Genomic DNA, 16,185 nt, shown 5'->3' with positions numbered 1-16,185 from the left:
CATTTATATAAACCCCCTGACCTTGTTACTCATCTGCGCAGAACCACATTAGTGCAGCTTTACCTCATAAATCTGTTGGAATTAAAAATCACACGCCTTGTATTTATTAACAAGTAAACTCAGTTCGCTATCGTATTTCAGTAGCTTGATGCACAGCAGCTCAAACGAAGCACAATTTCAATTTTTAACGACTATTTAGCATCATCCGCCAGAGGAAATTATTCATAAATATGTAGGAAAAATTCTTTATTCCAGGTAAACCTATATTTTGCGGAACTGAGATGCTCCAACGTCAAGCATGTCTTAATACAAGTTGTAAATTCGACCGTAAGTATAAACAAACACATTTCGGGCTACAATTTACGTTCAAACTCCATCCCATAAAAAAGACTATGGATCCTCACAAAATCAAACTCCTAAGAGCACATTTTAATGCACAAGTCTGTTTTGGAAGTTTATCTTAAGTTTTTGCTAGCGTACAATTACTGTTAGCTAACAGGTATATGACACGCAATACACAGGTCAATTGAGAAAAATTCTCACATGAATTTAAGAAAAACGTTGATACCTCAGTGAGGTTTTTTTCTTTTAGTCCTTCCGACCCTGCTAGGTCTCATTTAAATCCTGGAAAGAAGAGCTATCACCAATGCATTCAGTGTCTGAAAAGCGAAAAAAATACCACCTCGTACCTTATAGAGAGCGAATTCCCGACATCTTAAATGATCAGAATTATAACCGGATTACAAAAAAGAGAAAAAGAAAAAAAACATCATGCAGACACTTCAAAAACGTTTGCGTCCCTACGGTTTGGGCAATATTGAGGTTCATGACCCTGACGACAACGGCAGCAATGAAGGCCTCATGCCGTCTTCCCTCACGCGAGAACAGTTATCGCGGAAAAAAAAACGAGCAGGGTGGCCACGACGTTACTGCCGTGACCAATTATCGGAGTAAAACGTTCAGAGAGAAAGGGCAATTGCTTCTAAAGTTGCTGAAAAGTGTGCTGACGTGAAATCCACACACCTTAGACACTATAATAGAGGACAACCCCCTTCACGATTTGAATATCGTGGATTTGATTCACTATTTAATCTCACGGGAAAAACGTTTGCTTGTTCCCACCCATTTCGATCGTGTCGCGACGCTGTTGCTCAAGCAAAATCCGTCAATGAGCATAGTAAGTTATGACCGTTTTAAAAAGAAGGGTGGCCAGAGCACAATCGAGTCATTCAGCGATATCATCCTCTTCGCCCACTTCACCGAAGCGTCTTCATGAAGTTTCACCAAAGCAGAACACCGGATCCTCAACGCCGCCGCCGCCGCCACCACCGCCACCGCTGCCAGCCTTCACTGTTGGTACTGCTGCTCTCTGGCTGTCCAAACGTCTTGCCGAAAAGGCATGGAAAAAATTTTTAGACGACCCAAAAGATTACTCTGTCCACGATAAAATTTTCTCTACTTTTCATCACCACCTAAGAAAGGAGGTCAAGGCCCTCTTGAAGGCCATTTTTTCCGTGTTTGCGTGCACCTCAGATGGAAAGTTGGTCGAAGAATCCAACATCATCAATCTAATACCTTACGAGCTTTACAACCGAACACCTCTCTGGTTGAGAGGTGCCATTTCTGTCGTAATCAATTGCTACCTGGATCTTTCACGTTTCGAGCTCGCTCATATCACCCGAGGTCAAAGAATAAAGCATGGTGCATCGCCAAAAGGAGGAGCAATGCTGTCTACTACAGAGCCAGTCATCGTGCATCCTTTGTTGGAGTCAATAGACCCACGCGACACACAAAACTGAGAATAGTGGAAACGTTTTTAGAAGGCTCTGAGACGTACACCTTGTTCAGGCAAACTAAATGTCTTCGATTATACCGCAAACGATTGTCCATGGGCCTCAGAGACGTGTATCAAGCACACCTTGTGGAAATTAAAAGAAGAATTGAACAAGTATTACGATCGGGATAGGTACATTTTAATTGTAATCGGCACGTTTTCGTGATTTCTTTTTGCAGTCCCAATTTCTAAAAAAAAATAATAAAACTGGGCAAAAGGTTGCGAGAGGGCTTAAAATATAGTTTCGTAAGATGAAAAAAACCAAGTTTTATGCACAGACCATGGTCCTAAATTTTACGGGCAATTAGTGAGGTCTTTTCTCGTAAAAAATGCTGTTAAGCTACATTTTGTGTATTCGTAGCCAAAAGCTGCGCTAGCTTAACGTATACAACGAACCGTAATGAGTCGAGTATGCGTGGTCAACGAGTATAGAACCGGTCCGCATTTCTCCTTCGCATGTTCCCTCTTCCTGGACCTGCCAAAAAACCTAAATTTGATGATGGCAATCATGTGGTCAAATCGAAGTAACACCACGTTCACTTCAAAAAGTTAAAAAAATATTTCACGGACGAGATATTTATCGTCCACAGAATCCGATTATGCGTTCCAACAATCCACCGCCTCGTTGACAGGGTCACATCAGATCTGGCCTCGTCCTTTAAGGAAAGCATGCTCTTTCCTTAGAGGCAAAATTAATAAAACGCGCGGGTAACTGTTTTATTACAAAGGGGAACTTGGTGAGTGCTAACGTAACATCTTTAGTTGCAGTAAAAAATATTAATAAAACTGCGTCTAATATTTTTGATAAACTGCGATATTCATGCTACATCTCTCTCTCTCTCTCTCTCTCTCTCTCTCTCTCTCTCTCTATATATATATATATATATATATATATATATATATATATATATAAGAGAGAGAGAGAGAGAGAGTTTTTAGCGTGGGTATTCACAAGAAAATGTATATAAACCGCTCTGTAGATTTCCTTTTGATTTCAACTCGCTTGTTTAGTTGTCATCTTTAAATAAGTATTATCCGTTCTAGAGACAGTCAATAAAACAAATTAAAACCACATTACGCGATGTAGTGTGTTTAATGTTTTTGTTTTTTTGTTTTGTTTTTTTAATGCCCCATTCGTGCACAGATTGGGGAAAAGTCATGAATGCAACTGATCAACAACTGATGCTTGAGGTCGTGCTCTTCGGCTGAAACTACGCAGTTACGGCTTTTGGTTTCAAAAAAGCAGACCAAAAAAATAGAGGGCAGGAGTTTAGAATAGTAGTCGCTTGACGACAAACTACGTTTAATTCTGTCTAAATCATTTTATATGTGAGCGCAATCAAATCTTCGCTCGTTGGAATGTTTAGATTGGTAGTTAAAGACCCATCTGTATCTAAATTTCTTAATTGATATGCGTTTATAAAGTCTAAGTTGAAAATAAAAAATGTATGATTTTGTAGCAATTGTTTATGTATTCAATATTATGATTACTCCGTCCTTTATTTTTATTCATAGGCTGAAGACGAATCAATATTCGAGATATTTAAAAACACTACCAAAAGCAGTGGAAGGTCTCTGGATCCTCACCTAACTCTCGGAATGTTCAGGGAATGGGCAACTAATCAAAGTTTCTTTAACAATAGTGATGTCGTTTATTTGATAACAAGGTAGGTGTGCCTTTTTGTGCGTTAGTGTGTCAGAGCGCAATAACGGAGAGAACTACTTTCAGTCACAAAATTTCCGACTTTGTCATGGCGTACCGACGGGAGATGAAAGGTAAGAAATGCTTTATAAAAAAGGCATACTATACAATGTCGCAGAGCGTTTGTGAACATATTATTTTGCACTCTAACATTATCGTCGCACAGTTGTTGAGTTTTACGTACATTTCAAAAGACTTTCACGAAGTAGGTCAAGCCATCCACCAAACCGAAGCAGCGCGTAAATACGAACACCGCTCATCCGTTTCTATTTCATTTTCCCTGGATCGTGAGGGTAGATATTAGGATCTTCCATTTACATACGTGCCTACGTTCAGCACTACATCTGTGAACCTATGCAACCACTTTCATTGATATTCCAAGTTCCTACTCTCGTTTAAAATGCTTTTTCCTCGGTGGTATACGAAATAATTAGTTAATTCATTATTAAATAATTAGGTGTGAAGCCTCTTAATGTATATGAAATTTTATTAGAAATAAGTTCGGAACAAAGCAAAATATCTATAGTCATCACAGCCTCGTTACGATAATCGATCTTAACAATGTTTCAGGAACTACAATATTCAAAGAGCCGCAGCTTTTTTTTTCTGTGCATGTGTGCACACGCAATTTTTTTCGCTTGATTAGGGCATAAATGGTGGTTTAATTGTATCAATTGTCAGCACAACAAAACAGTTGGACGCCGTTTCTTTAAACTCGCAACAAAACGTCAATCGCAGCAATGCAAGCACTGCTACTCCCAATTAAAAACGGAGTTTTGCTGTACCGCCCACGCACAGCACAATTAGGGTAGCCATGTTCTTTGGCAATGAGAGCGTCATCTTCATTCACTGTGCCCCGAGGGAAACAACGGTGGCGGCCGCATTCAACAGGAGCGTTAAGAAGAAAAAGATATCTGACCGTATTATAAAAAGAGAAAAAAAAATGACGCTTACGGCGGCCATTTTATTCTACCTTCAGTAATCAGACCAGCAACTCTCCGGGGTTACCCCAGTAAAAATATTATTTTGCGTGTCTCGATCAAAGCTGAGGAGAAAATTGTTAATTCTTTATAATAAACTAAGGGTGTCAGAAACTCGGCGTGCAACTCTCTGACCTTACACTCTTCGCTTTGCACTCGCCAGGGCTGTAAACGAAAGGTCAGAAAAACATACAAATCTTCGAAAGATATATAATATTTTCAATCCGCAACATATACCGAAACTTAAATAACACCTTGAGTCAGCAACAGTGTAATGTACAGCACTCGGTTGGCTTAGGGAAAATATAAATATATAAATACATAAAAAATAGCATTAGTTATGACTTCTAGATAGCAGAATATAAGATAAATATTTTCTCGAATTCGTGCTTTCACAAAAATAGACCGCTAGCATATGTCCGTCTAGATGTGTTGCGTAAAACGTCTAATTAATCACGGGCAGACGGGCAAAGAAGGGAAACATTGAAGTGTAGCGCGAACATGACAATAAGAAAGCGAACCTGAGTTGTCCTTTACAGGTTAAACAGTAATCGTCATATGGAAAATAATTATTGACCGTAGAAACTAGTGACGAATATGCATTTTCGTAATTCGCATAGCAATCTACGAAGATTGATTAATCTTAATTGATTTTCTAAAAACAAATGTTATTGGAATGTTTCATATGCGTAAGTTGCTATGCAGAGTCTGGGATCTCTGTGCAGAGATGTATACAATGTTCTGCCATCTCCGTATTTCCGCAGCCGCGTCTTACGCCTTCGGGGTGTGTTCGAGACGGAGGGTGGCACTCAGCTCGGATGACGGCAAGTCATTTTCGGGCGTTCCCGCTGCAGTTCAACAAATCGCCAACTTGTGAGTCAATATCTTTTCTATAGATTCCTCTTATAGTGTCTTGGGGAGGTACACCAATCAAGATACCCTTGTGTTTATTTTTGGGCTCCTTAAATAAAGCTTAATATTAATTTAGCATTAATCTCGCAAATATTAAATCCCATGTCACTCCACCTCAATAATCTCTAAAGTATTCTCAAAAATACCCATTCGCATAAAGAATAAAGTGAATATGAATATAACTATAAGAAAAAAATATTTGCAGGTTTGTATTTAAGTTTTTAGGAAGTAAACATGAAGTAAATACTATTAAGATCACTACAAGCTACTACCTTTCAAATTCCCTAAATATTTTTCACAAAATGATAGAAGATACTAGACATGAAGGAACATAATAATTGAATCCACATAGCTGAGGAGACACGCTCGGCGTTATGAACTATTCGCTTTATGTGCGAAAGTGTAATCAAGGATTGAACCGGCAGAAACCCAAAATTGTATTTGTTTATATATCTTATTTGAAGAGACACAATCTGCATTATGTTGAGCAGCTTGTCAAGTCAAAACGACTGCTCTCTACAAAAACTAGGCTGAACTGACATCATTATTACTGGTTCTTTTGAAATGGTACGTATTTTAGCACCCATATTATGCTTGATCACTTCAAAAAGTGATACATTTCATTCACAAGTTTAAACAATAAACTCCTCGTGAGCATCGCTCGTCATTTAAACGTAACCTGTAACACTTTCTGTAGTCTGCAAGGGTCACTTTTACCATATAAAAAATTTCGTCATAAGGCGCGATTATTTTTGAGTCGGCATGGTAACATGTACTTTCCTGTGTTTTATTTACAGGTTGGGAGTTGACTGGGACGATGATAGGAATAAGGAGGGCTGTACTCCTCAGGATGGTCATGTGATGAGCAGAAATGGTGAACCCACCCAGTATCCAACCTTCTCAGAATGCAGCAAAGATTCGTGGGACGAGCAGATTCAGATGTCTCTTAGGTAATATGCTCGTTTTTGTTGCAATGCTTTTGTATGTGTTAATCAGTTACTAATTTAACGCTCCAAAAATTCTGTTTAACTACGCTTGTTTCAATTTCAATATCGCTGTTAGCAAATGACCAATTCAAATTGCAGGACTTGTGTCACGCCGATTTCATGCATTTTCTTGTAAAATTAGGGTTCTAAAATAAAAACCTAGTTCAAGAGAATGCATATTTTCTTAAGATATTAATAAGTTTGTCCGCCAATAAATCTTACATTCACTTCTTGACAGATTTTTATTCTATAGACATTTTGCCAGAGCTGTCGCTATCCGAATTCCGTTACTTGTTCTAAACCTTAAATAATTGTTGACAGAGACGGGAACAATATGGAGTCTAAGGTAACTTCGTGAACCAGTACGGCTCTTCACTTTCACTTTATTTCCTTAAAGACCCCTTCGGGAGGGGTGTTACATAAGGGGTGGGAGAATATAAAAAAACAATAACTTGTACAATAGGTTGTTACGCTGGATTGATGGTTGACACAGTTCCAGCAAACCTTAATGGGCAGGTGATCGTAGCAACATCGCCGGGAAGGCCGTTCCAGTCTATTGCAGTACGGGGGAAGAAGGAATTGAAAAAAGTGGCAGTTCGAGTGCGGTGACGGGTGACCTGCAATGGGTGACCTGTTCGGAGAGAGATGTGGGCGTGCGGTACAATGTAGGGCGCGTTATGGAGCGGAGAATAGAAAAACTTGTGAAATAGACATAAGCTAGCAGTTTGGCGACGAGAGGTGAGGTCTAAAAGGCCCGATTCAGCTTTTAAGGATGAGATACTAACTTTGTACGAGTAAGATGAGTGGATGAATCTGGTGGCGCGGTTCTGAACCTGTTCGAGTGCATACCTGAGATAGGCTTGGTGCGGGCTCCAGATGGGGGATGCGTATTCCAGCTTTGACCTTACGAGTGATTTGTATGCTAGCAGTTTTATGCTTTGAGGAGCGGTACGTAGATGGCGTTTGAGAAATCCTAAACTTTTATTTCCTGATGAGATAATGTTAGTGACATGTGCGCGCCATGATGGGTCGCTATCTGTTGAATTTTGACCCAGTCGAAATTTCTTAGATCGAATCAGTTTAACTTCTACAGTGCAGATAAAGCTACATTGTTTTGCATGGTTTATTTTTCGTAGTGGCCCGCCTTTTCCTCGATTTCTTTAAAGGGACCATGAAATGATTTTAAAATCGAATTTCATCCACCGCACGTCGTAAAAGGTGTGAAAAGGAAAACAAAAACACAAGACTAGGGAGCCAAAAAAAATTATTTGCTATAGAACTTTTAAAAGAAAACTGGACTCTTTTGCGACTTCTTTCCTTCGAAAGCTCTGCCTTTTCACTACGATGCATACGCAGAATCGGTGCACGTCAGCCGAATCCACATCGCCTATTGGGTAAGAGCCTACCTCACCAGCACCGCGATCGTAAACAATAAATAGCCGGCGAATGTTTCCTAAAAGTTTTGTTAAATAATATTCAGATCCACATTTTGTAGCATAATTAGAGATGTGTGGCGAAAATTGCCAAATTTGACAATGCTGAGAGCCAAGCGCCATCTATCGTGTGGTAAACGAAGCAACTACTGCGCGTGCGCAGTAGGGCAGGGCCAAGTTCAGAACGGTTATTTTCTTTGGTTTCCTTCCTCTCAAAACTCTGACTGACTGAACGTTTATTTTTCTACGTGTTCATCTCGCGGGTGCCGACTTCAAGCAGCAAGAAAGAAATGTACTTAAAACAAACCACGACGAACAAGAACGCTGGATCCACAAACACCCGAGAAGAGCGACAACAGCCGCGAATCCCGCTCCGACGAAACTCTCAGAATATAGGCCTAGCAGGCACTCCGACTCGGCGCAGCGTTGCTTCGTCGCAAGACCGTCTGCCTACGACCGGCTGGCGTACTGAATGCAATATGCCCGCGCTACCCTTGTGGACCCTTCCGTATTATAGTTTGATCGCTGACCTCAATTTTAGGTTAAGAGGTGAGGTCAATCTCTTCCCCTTGTTTTCCGAGGCAGTGTTGACGAACACTCGTCGAAAAGGGACCCTCGTCGATCCTCTCCTTGTTTTGTGTGATATAGAGCTGAAATAAACGCTGTATGGATTACCTTCGTAGCACGGTATGTACACTTTGTTATTGGTATGCCATTTGTATTCTGACAGAGTGCACATCACTGTCGAGCTGTAACAGTTCGTGGGAGGTATACGTGCAATACCGGTCCAACCTTTCTTTGCCGAGTGTCGCGTCAGTATCGAGTTGCAATTGTAAAAGATCGGTCCCGAAGCGCTTACCAACAGCGCGAATACAGCACTTCATCAAACGCGCGCGCGTCCGCTCCGAGTGTGAACAGGTATTTACGTGGCTCTTGCTGGCAGTTCAAACGTATCTTTTTTAACGTCGGCTCGCTCCTGCATCTCCGAGACCGCGAAAAACGCCGCGGCAAATTGTTCCCATCTGCACTTCCCAACAGGCATACCGGCGTATGGGACTAGTTCCATGCTGTCGCTGTAGCGCAACGTATCTCATTGAATTTCGTTCAGCTGCGATGCGGCAATGAGAGGCGCCGATTCAGAAAATACGTCGGTGACATCGGCGCAGTAAAACCCACCGGCGCACCCCAACTCGTTGCCGCTAACACTCCCATTCTCCTACTGCAGAGAGAACTTCCGGTTCCGGAAACATCGTACGTCACGGCTTGTTTTGCGGTCAAGAAAAAGTCGATATTTCATTAATTTTTTGTGTAGAAGTTAATAAACCGAGACGAAAACGAATGCCTGTTCGGCATTCAGTGAACATTCACGGTTTATTGTAAAAGTTATGTGGAAAAAGTAAAAAAGTCATTTCATGGTCCCTTTAAGAATCATCAAATAGAGTGAAAGAGACGAGTGCAATGACAGGTGCAGATTCAACGACCCATCTCAAAAACTGGTCTTCACAAATACACGAGACTAGGCGTCTTGTTCGCACATGTAATACTGGTATTTTTACGTTGGCGAATCAAAGTCGCACAATTTCTGCGAAATGAACTATCAAAAGGTCCAGAAAATAATCACAAAATTGCTATCTGAAATTACAATTCAATTTAAGTATATTGCTGCGCCAATCTATTAATTCAAGTTGAGTTGAAATCGCAGAGTATATACAAAAATTATATTCTCAAAACAAGAACATTAAGCTGTATTTAAATTTACTATCAAGTGTTAAAAACATCGATTTTGAAAACAAGTTTATAGAATGTTCCCTTTAGAAAAATAACAATTTTTTTTTTAAATTTTATAAAGATTCACATTTTCCACCATTCATGTAACTTCATGCCGTGGAGAAGCGCTATTGTAAATCTTGAAGCAACGTGGAAACGAAGAGGTTCGAAACTTTTATGCTTACTGCTCTAAATAAAGAACTAAATTCTAAAAAGTTTTGAGATTTTCCAGCGGGTTGAAATTTCAGGCGGGTCGTATTTTTATACAAACGTCAAGGCGCTGTTCTAGTGCGAGGTTTCCCACGCACACACCAGCGCTCACTGAAGTCTGCTGCGTCACGCCGGTTAAGCTGGGCCCGTCAGAAAAACGTTACCGTCTACGGTTCAACCTGCTTCAACTTCTGCGATGGCGCACTGCCATCGCGTCGCATGCGAAGAACGCTACCTCGAGCGCGCGCTTTTTCTTTTTTCTGCGAGGCGCCTTCACGCAATTTCCAGTATTGCTATCTTCTGTGCCGTGCTCCGCTCTAACCAAATGCATTCATTGTTTGTTTGTGTGTTTATGTTTTTTAATTCGATAGCATTAACCCTCCCAGGTGCGCACCGACATCATCAGCATTTGAAGCCAGTCGCCTGTAGCAGCCAAGCCTGTCGTCTGTAGCAGAAATGTGATAGATAGGCTCCCATTGCCTGGCGCGTGTCATAGTTTCAAGGAACGTGGCTCCGATTGGCTCTCGCGCGGCGTATTTCAATGGAACGCCCCCAGAGAAGCCCTCTCCATGGCAGCGCTGCGGACCGGCCGCCCCTAAGATAAAGCGGCTGGCCGCGAAGCCACCAGAACCCGCACGCGCAGACTCCGGAGTGGTTGCACGGCCGAGCACAGCGCAGCGCGGCCACTTCACGAGAGCGCACGCTCGGCTGTCGGGAGGCGCGAGCAGATCGCGATCTAAAACGTCTCAGTCCACAACAGGTGGAGGCCCTTCGGCAACGGGAGGTTGAAGCAATAGGTCGCAGGCAGTTCGTATAGCATGGCAGTTCGTAATTAATAAACTTTGCTGTCGCATATTTCTCCCTTATCGTATCTGCTAACGTGCGCGGCTCGTATTATCTTTGCCGACAGCCTACAGCCATGCTACAAGTTGAACGTGTCCCTGATATCCACTACAGAGAGCAGAACACCGTATACATTTTGTAACTGCACGGAGCCATGCAACCATATTACTGAAGAAAGTGAGAACACTGTACTCAATGTGGTAAGATTGTGTTTAGCGCATTTTTAAAATATTACTTTCCACTCCTTGTCCTAGAGACCTTCTGAACTAAAAAAAAGTGTTTATATATATATATTTATATATATAATATCCCTTGAGGGCATATCGCGGCTTATTACACAATAATTATTTCAATTCTTCTTCCAGGAAATGGTAATGAACTATTAGATTTGAACCTATGCCGCAAGGCAAGCCGACGTAATTTAAAAAAATACAATTGTTAAATTCTCTAATACATAACAAAAACTCTAAAAACGATGCACGTACGGGCATATATGTGAGAGAAACACAGAATTAGAGCTCTTATTACATATTTAGGTCCGACGGCTATGATTACAAAAGACAGTGAGCATATATATATATTTTTTTTTTAAATTTAGCTTGTTTGTCTTTGTAACAGCCCTAATTGGCGAGAGATTCCGTTCCGTAATTGCCAGCCGTAGTGTTGTATTTCCAAAAAAAAGAAAGCACAAATGAATTTAATTTCACTCGCAATGTCAACTTGTGAGGAAATGGGGTTCGGAGTGTTGGAAATTGTACCATTTTCCTATTCGGGGCGTGATAATATATCTTATAAAGAAGGAGTAGTCAGGAAAGCTTAAGTCTTAATGGAAGTGTTTGGAGGCCTGCACAATTACGAAATGACGTGACGCTGCCATATGAAGGATAATCTTAAAAAATATAAAGCGCACCTTAAAGGGACACTGACACCCCAAAGTTGTTTTTGTTTCACTTTTTGCCATGCGATTTAATATGTTGGCAGAAACCTCTGCAATCAGTATTTTTCTACCGCGTCACGTATATTTTAAATAAGTTTAAAGAACGCAACTGCTCGAAACCGATATCGAATCTGGACTGGGGAGGAAGAGGAAACGTGGAGAAAGAGAGAGTTGCCGGAAGTCACGTGGCTACACCAGCCTCTCATATCTTGTAATCTCTCATGAGTGGAATTAAGCTTTTTCTCAGGTTCTTTCTGCCTACATTATTTCGTAAGCTTAATAAGCTACCAATACATTCGACGAAGCAATACAGAAACTGTGTTGGAATCAAGATTAACCACAACTAATACCTGATTACCATCACCGTTTACACTACATACTGCCACACTCCTAGGCTGATCCCCGCCCCGCACGAACCATCGTTTTTCTCAAATTCTAAAGTTAGGTCCGAATCAGGATCTAATTTATTACCAAATGAATCTAATTCCATATCATCTCCTTTACGATGTTTTGAGCCTCCAATAGATATGCCATCGATTGGGTCTAGTATGTTATCACCCTCAGTATCTTGTGCATTTGATAAAGCTTTAAGCTCGTCATCTGTAGTTAACTTCACAGTGCTAGGCTATATCGCAGGCATGTCTCCAGAAGAGCCTTATATCTCTGTAGGTCAATTTTGCACTAGCTGGTATTTTTTTACATCTGTTTGTTATCTTGCCAGTTATTTCTAGAAAATTATTGCACCAACCATTTAAATCTTTGTCATTGCCCCGGTTGTTAATTTAACATAACTCCGTTAGAGGTTGAAACTGTAACTACCCCTAAAACTCCAGACATTTTTTTTTTCTGAATCAGAAATCGCTTAATAAACCTTACGCCCGGGTTTAGATACTTCATTCAGTTCTTCTGTAACTAGTTTGCCTCTATAATACTTCAAATCGATTTTCAACATAATAATCTCAGCACGCTGTTACTGCGTTTTCTTTTTTCTTTCCTTCGTTTTTCCGGCCGTTCAAAGCAGACGAAAAACACGGACCTCGCACGAAAATCGCAAAAGTGAGGAACTTCGTGTTCGACGCTTCAGCGTTTCTCAAGCTCTTGCCGATTCTTGTTCGTAAGACGAGCGTTGTGTGTTCAGCCAGGAGAAGGGGCGACGAATCGGCGACGTTTTCCTGCGAATCATCTTGGTGGTCGGGCGTGTCGTACGGAAGAAACCCTAATTGTTCCGATATGCAAAGGATTTCTCTTTCAAAGCTAGACAGATTCGCTGGTACTGCGAACAACTGTTCTGAAGTAGAGGTCCCACGCTCGTCGTTCGCCGCCACCGCTTATAGCCGATTCACACGACTGACTGAATCGCAATTTTTCTCCGCTGACCGCGTACCGTGAGACCGTCGCGTCACCGATTCCTCCGATCCACGCCTCGTCCGCGGTCGCGCAAACTGATAAAGTCGAGCGCCTTTTTCACTCGCGGATGTTTGGTAGGAGATTGAATTGAAAAGCATTTATTCTGACAAAGTTACAATGTTTTATTTTGTCTGTTTTTTTTTTTATGCCCCTTACCGCACGATTCTTAGTTCGAAGAATGAAGGAAACTGCAGAAACTTTGTCCGGCTGACGCGACGTAAGTTCCGGTACTCCTCCGGGTCCGTGTCGAGAATCTCCCGTCAAAACTCGTCTAGCACGCCGCGATAATTCTTGCACGTCCAATCATGTTTTTACCGAGCAAAATACTTCTCTTGTCTACGGTGTGCTTGAGTGTTGTGCACGAGCACGGAGTGCGTGAAAGCCTACCCAAACGTCCCTCCGCGGGCCCAGAAAGTCGCCGGTTCTACACGCCGAACCCCTCCCGATCAGGACCATGCCTGTGTCACTCTCATGCCTTGGGTTAGTAAAGCTAGTGGCACTTCGCGCTAAGCCTATCACGGTGTTTTGTCTCCATCTGTCCGTAACAACGGCGTACGATTCTTTATCATCATAGCAAACGTCGATTTCTCTCTTGGACAAATGCGCCAAGGTGCGTTGTTGGAGTTTCGCGGCACTGTGGGGTGGCGAACAGGTTCGGTCCGTCCCCGCTGGCGTCTGCTCGTCGTGTCCCTCGTGTGGATGCGCTTAGGAGACGGACGAACCGCGGACATATCGTCATGTGATCAATCCGTCCGCGGATTGGTCGGTTTTGTGAACCAGCCTTTAGCTGCCGCTTCGTTCAGTCGTCCAGCCCGCGACGTCATGTTGAGAATTACGCAAGTAATGCACAGAGTGCTTCCGGTTGTCTGAGCAACTTTTTTTTTTACATCAACAAATTTCCAGTTCTTTTGAAACCACAGAAAAATGAATGTCCTATTTTTTTATTTTTAATATTAAGTGTGTGCCTTCAATGACCAACGACATTTATAATACTTGGTGTGAGTGTCTAAACCATAAACAGCCGCACGTTACCCCGGAGGATAGAGTGAGCGAAATATACACTAACCAGTTTTGAATCCGCGTTTTTTTTTTTTTTTTTGGCGGAAAGGAAACAGAGTTCGACCTGCAAATTGTGTTCTGGGAAGTTAAGCTTCATATGGCATGCTCACAGAAAAACTTGGCGAGCATAAATACCCTGTCAGTATTCCTTTAATGCCTTACTTTTATGCTTTTTATTTCATTAGTGCGATAACTATGAAATGGCGATTTGATTGATGATGCATATTCAGTTGTGACCCTAGAGGGTCGTCTAGGATAACATTTTTAATTATCCTATAGCGAAGTAAGTAAGTGTGCGGCTAGACTTGAAAATTATTTCTTTAATGTACTGTTTTATTTTATGTCGCTGGTGAGGTGAAGTCTTAAATACTTTTCTAATGTGAAGCGACAAATGTTAATGCTACCAGGTTACATGAGGTGGCACTGCTCTGAATGTTTTTAACTTAAATTTTTTCATGTTGATGGTCGTCTGTCACTCATGACACTACTGTTCGGTAATGCTTTGGTCCTTTTGAACCGGAACTTGATCATCTGGGCTTGAGATAGATATGTAAATGACGCAGTCATCTCCAGAAAAACGCACAGGGATGATTGTATATTTGCTAGAGGTCATTCATATGTTAAAATAATATTAGGCCTAAAAAAATTCACTACTTGACTATACGACGTTTAAGAGAACTTAGAAGGCATCGTGTTGTTAATGAAAGTGTAGTGGGAACGATTCTTGAGGAACTTCGTGATTTCATTATTTATGGATGAATAAATTATAACTGTTAGTTTTTCAATGAGGCACTGATAAGGAGCTCTATCAATCGCTTCTGTAAAGGCGAAAATCATTATGTCAATTTGAACAGTTTGATATCAATGTGTAAGTTTGCAGCTATTGAGTTATAAATGTCTTCAGCAATTGTTCGCTTTTGTTATCTCCAATTTTTAAAACGTGATCATCAACGAAAGCAAGCGGGTGTCGCTCGTTTAAGATGTATAATTATCCTAAACTTTATAAGGTTGTTAGAAAGAATATTTTAGGTCCTCAAATAATTTTGCTGTTGTTTGCGCAATTGCTATTTCGCATTCCTTAGAGTAATTTCAGTGTTTTCCCTAAGGCTCATAATGCTTGTTGTATATGATTGCATGGAAGATTTAAACCAATAAGTATTGATAATGTTTAAAAAGAATGCATTTGAAAAAACCTGGATATTTCGATTTTTATTTGATAGAAATTTTAGTGGTGCATGTTAACATGTAAACTTTGAAGGCATAGCTTCGTTCTTGACAAAAACGAAGAGAACGTGCCTCACACTGTCAACGGCAGCCACAGACGCAGACCAGAGAGCACAGTTTTTCGTGGCGCTCCTATTTCAAGCGATGCATTTAGACATGCCAGTATTAGTTTTGCAAATTAACAATATCCCTGAAGAGTTTAACACTAGCACTTTCATTAAAAAAAGTATACTATAAAAATGCATAGTCTTGTTCAGACACAGAGTAGTAGCTGAAAAATAGCAATCCAACACAATTTTGCATTTGTTTTCAAATTAATCGATCAAGAGGAGGCCGGGAGAAAAGCTGTGGGATAGCTTGACGGGTTGCCGGTTACGTCAAGCTGCATTACTTAAATGGTGGGAGACAATGAGCGAAATGCAAATAAAGGTTTGGAAACGTACACAACCAAAGTTTTAGAGCGCCTTAATTTTAATCTCATGGTTTAACGCTAAACAGTAACAGCCTTTTTTCAATAGCTTTCTTAGTTTGTGGTCTTCACACTCGGAAGATTGTTGTGTCTCAACGTAAACAGGATCCACCTTATTCATTCGAAACTACATACATATTAAAATACAATATTCCCGAAAGTCAGGAATGAATAATTGGGCTGTCACTTTATTTTACTCAGTTTCAGTCTACAAAAATACAACTCTTTTGCAAATGTTATTTTTACTGAAGTGTTCTACAAGAAAATAAGACTGGAAACTCCTATGGTTGTAACCTAGTTTTGTTAACATAAACAGATTCTACCGCATTCTATAGAAAATTACGAACATCAAATTGCAATACTCAGATGCGGAGGAAGTCCAAAATTAAGTAAAATAAATGGGGCTACGTATAATATTTCAA

The 16,185-nt window shown here is 40.9% G+C and overlaps 1 protein-coding gene across 1 annotated transcript in view; it reads left to right on the top strand.

Annotated features, from left to right (window-relative positions):
* LOC121836673 overlaps positions 1 to 16,185 on the top strand; it is a 56,635-nt gene that overhangs the window by 14,952 nt on the left and 25,498 nt on the right. The window contains exons 5-10 of the mRNA XM_042291632.1: positions 256 to 327; positions 3,350 to 3,501; positions 3,564 to 3,610; positions 5,281 to 5,389; positions 6,226 to 6,378; positions 10,735 to 10,867. Coding sequence (XP_042147566.1) covers positions 256 to 327; positions 3,350 to 3,501; positions 3,564 to 3,610; positions 5,281 to 5,389; positions 6,226 to 6,378; positions 10,735 to 10,867 — 666 coding nt within the window. The remainder of the gene's footprint in view (positions 1 to 255; positions 328 to 3,349; positions 3,502 to 3,563; positions 3,611 to 5,280; positions 5,390 to 6,225; positions 6,379 to 10,734; positions 10,868 to 16,185) is intronic.

The sequence above is a fragment of the Ixodes scapularis genome, unplaced genomic scaffold, assembly GCF_016920785.2.
Source record: "Ixodes scapularis isolate PalLabHiFi unplaced genomic scaffold, ASM1692078v2 PGA_scaffold2__306_contigs__length_199485367, whole genome shotgun sequence".
NCBI lineage: Eukaryota > Metazoa > Arthropoda > Arachnida > Ixodida > Ixodidae > Ixodes > Ixodes scapularis.
Note: the sequence above shows the minus strand (reverse complement) of the source record. Positions and strands in the feature narration are given on the sequence as shown.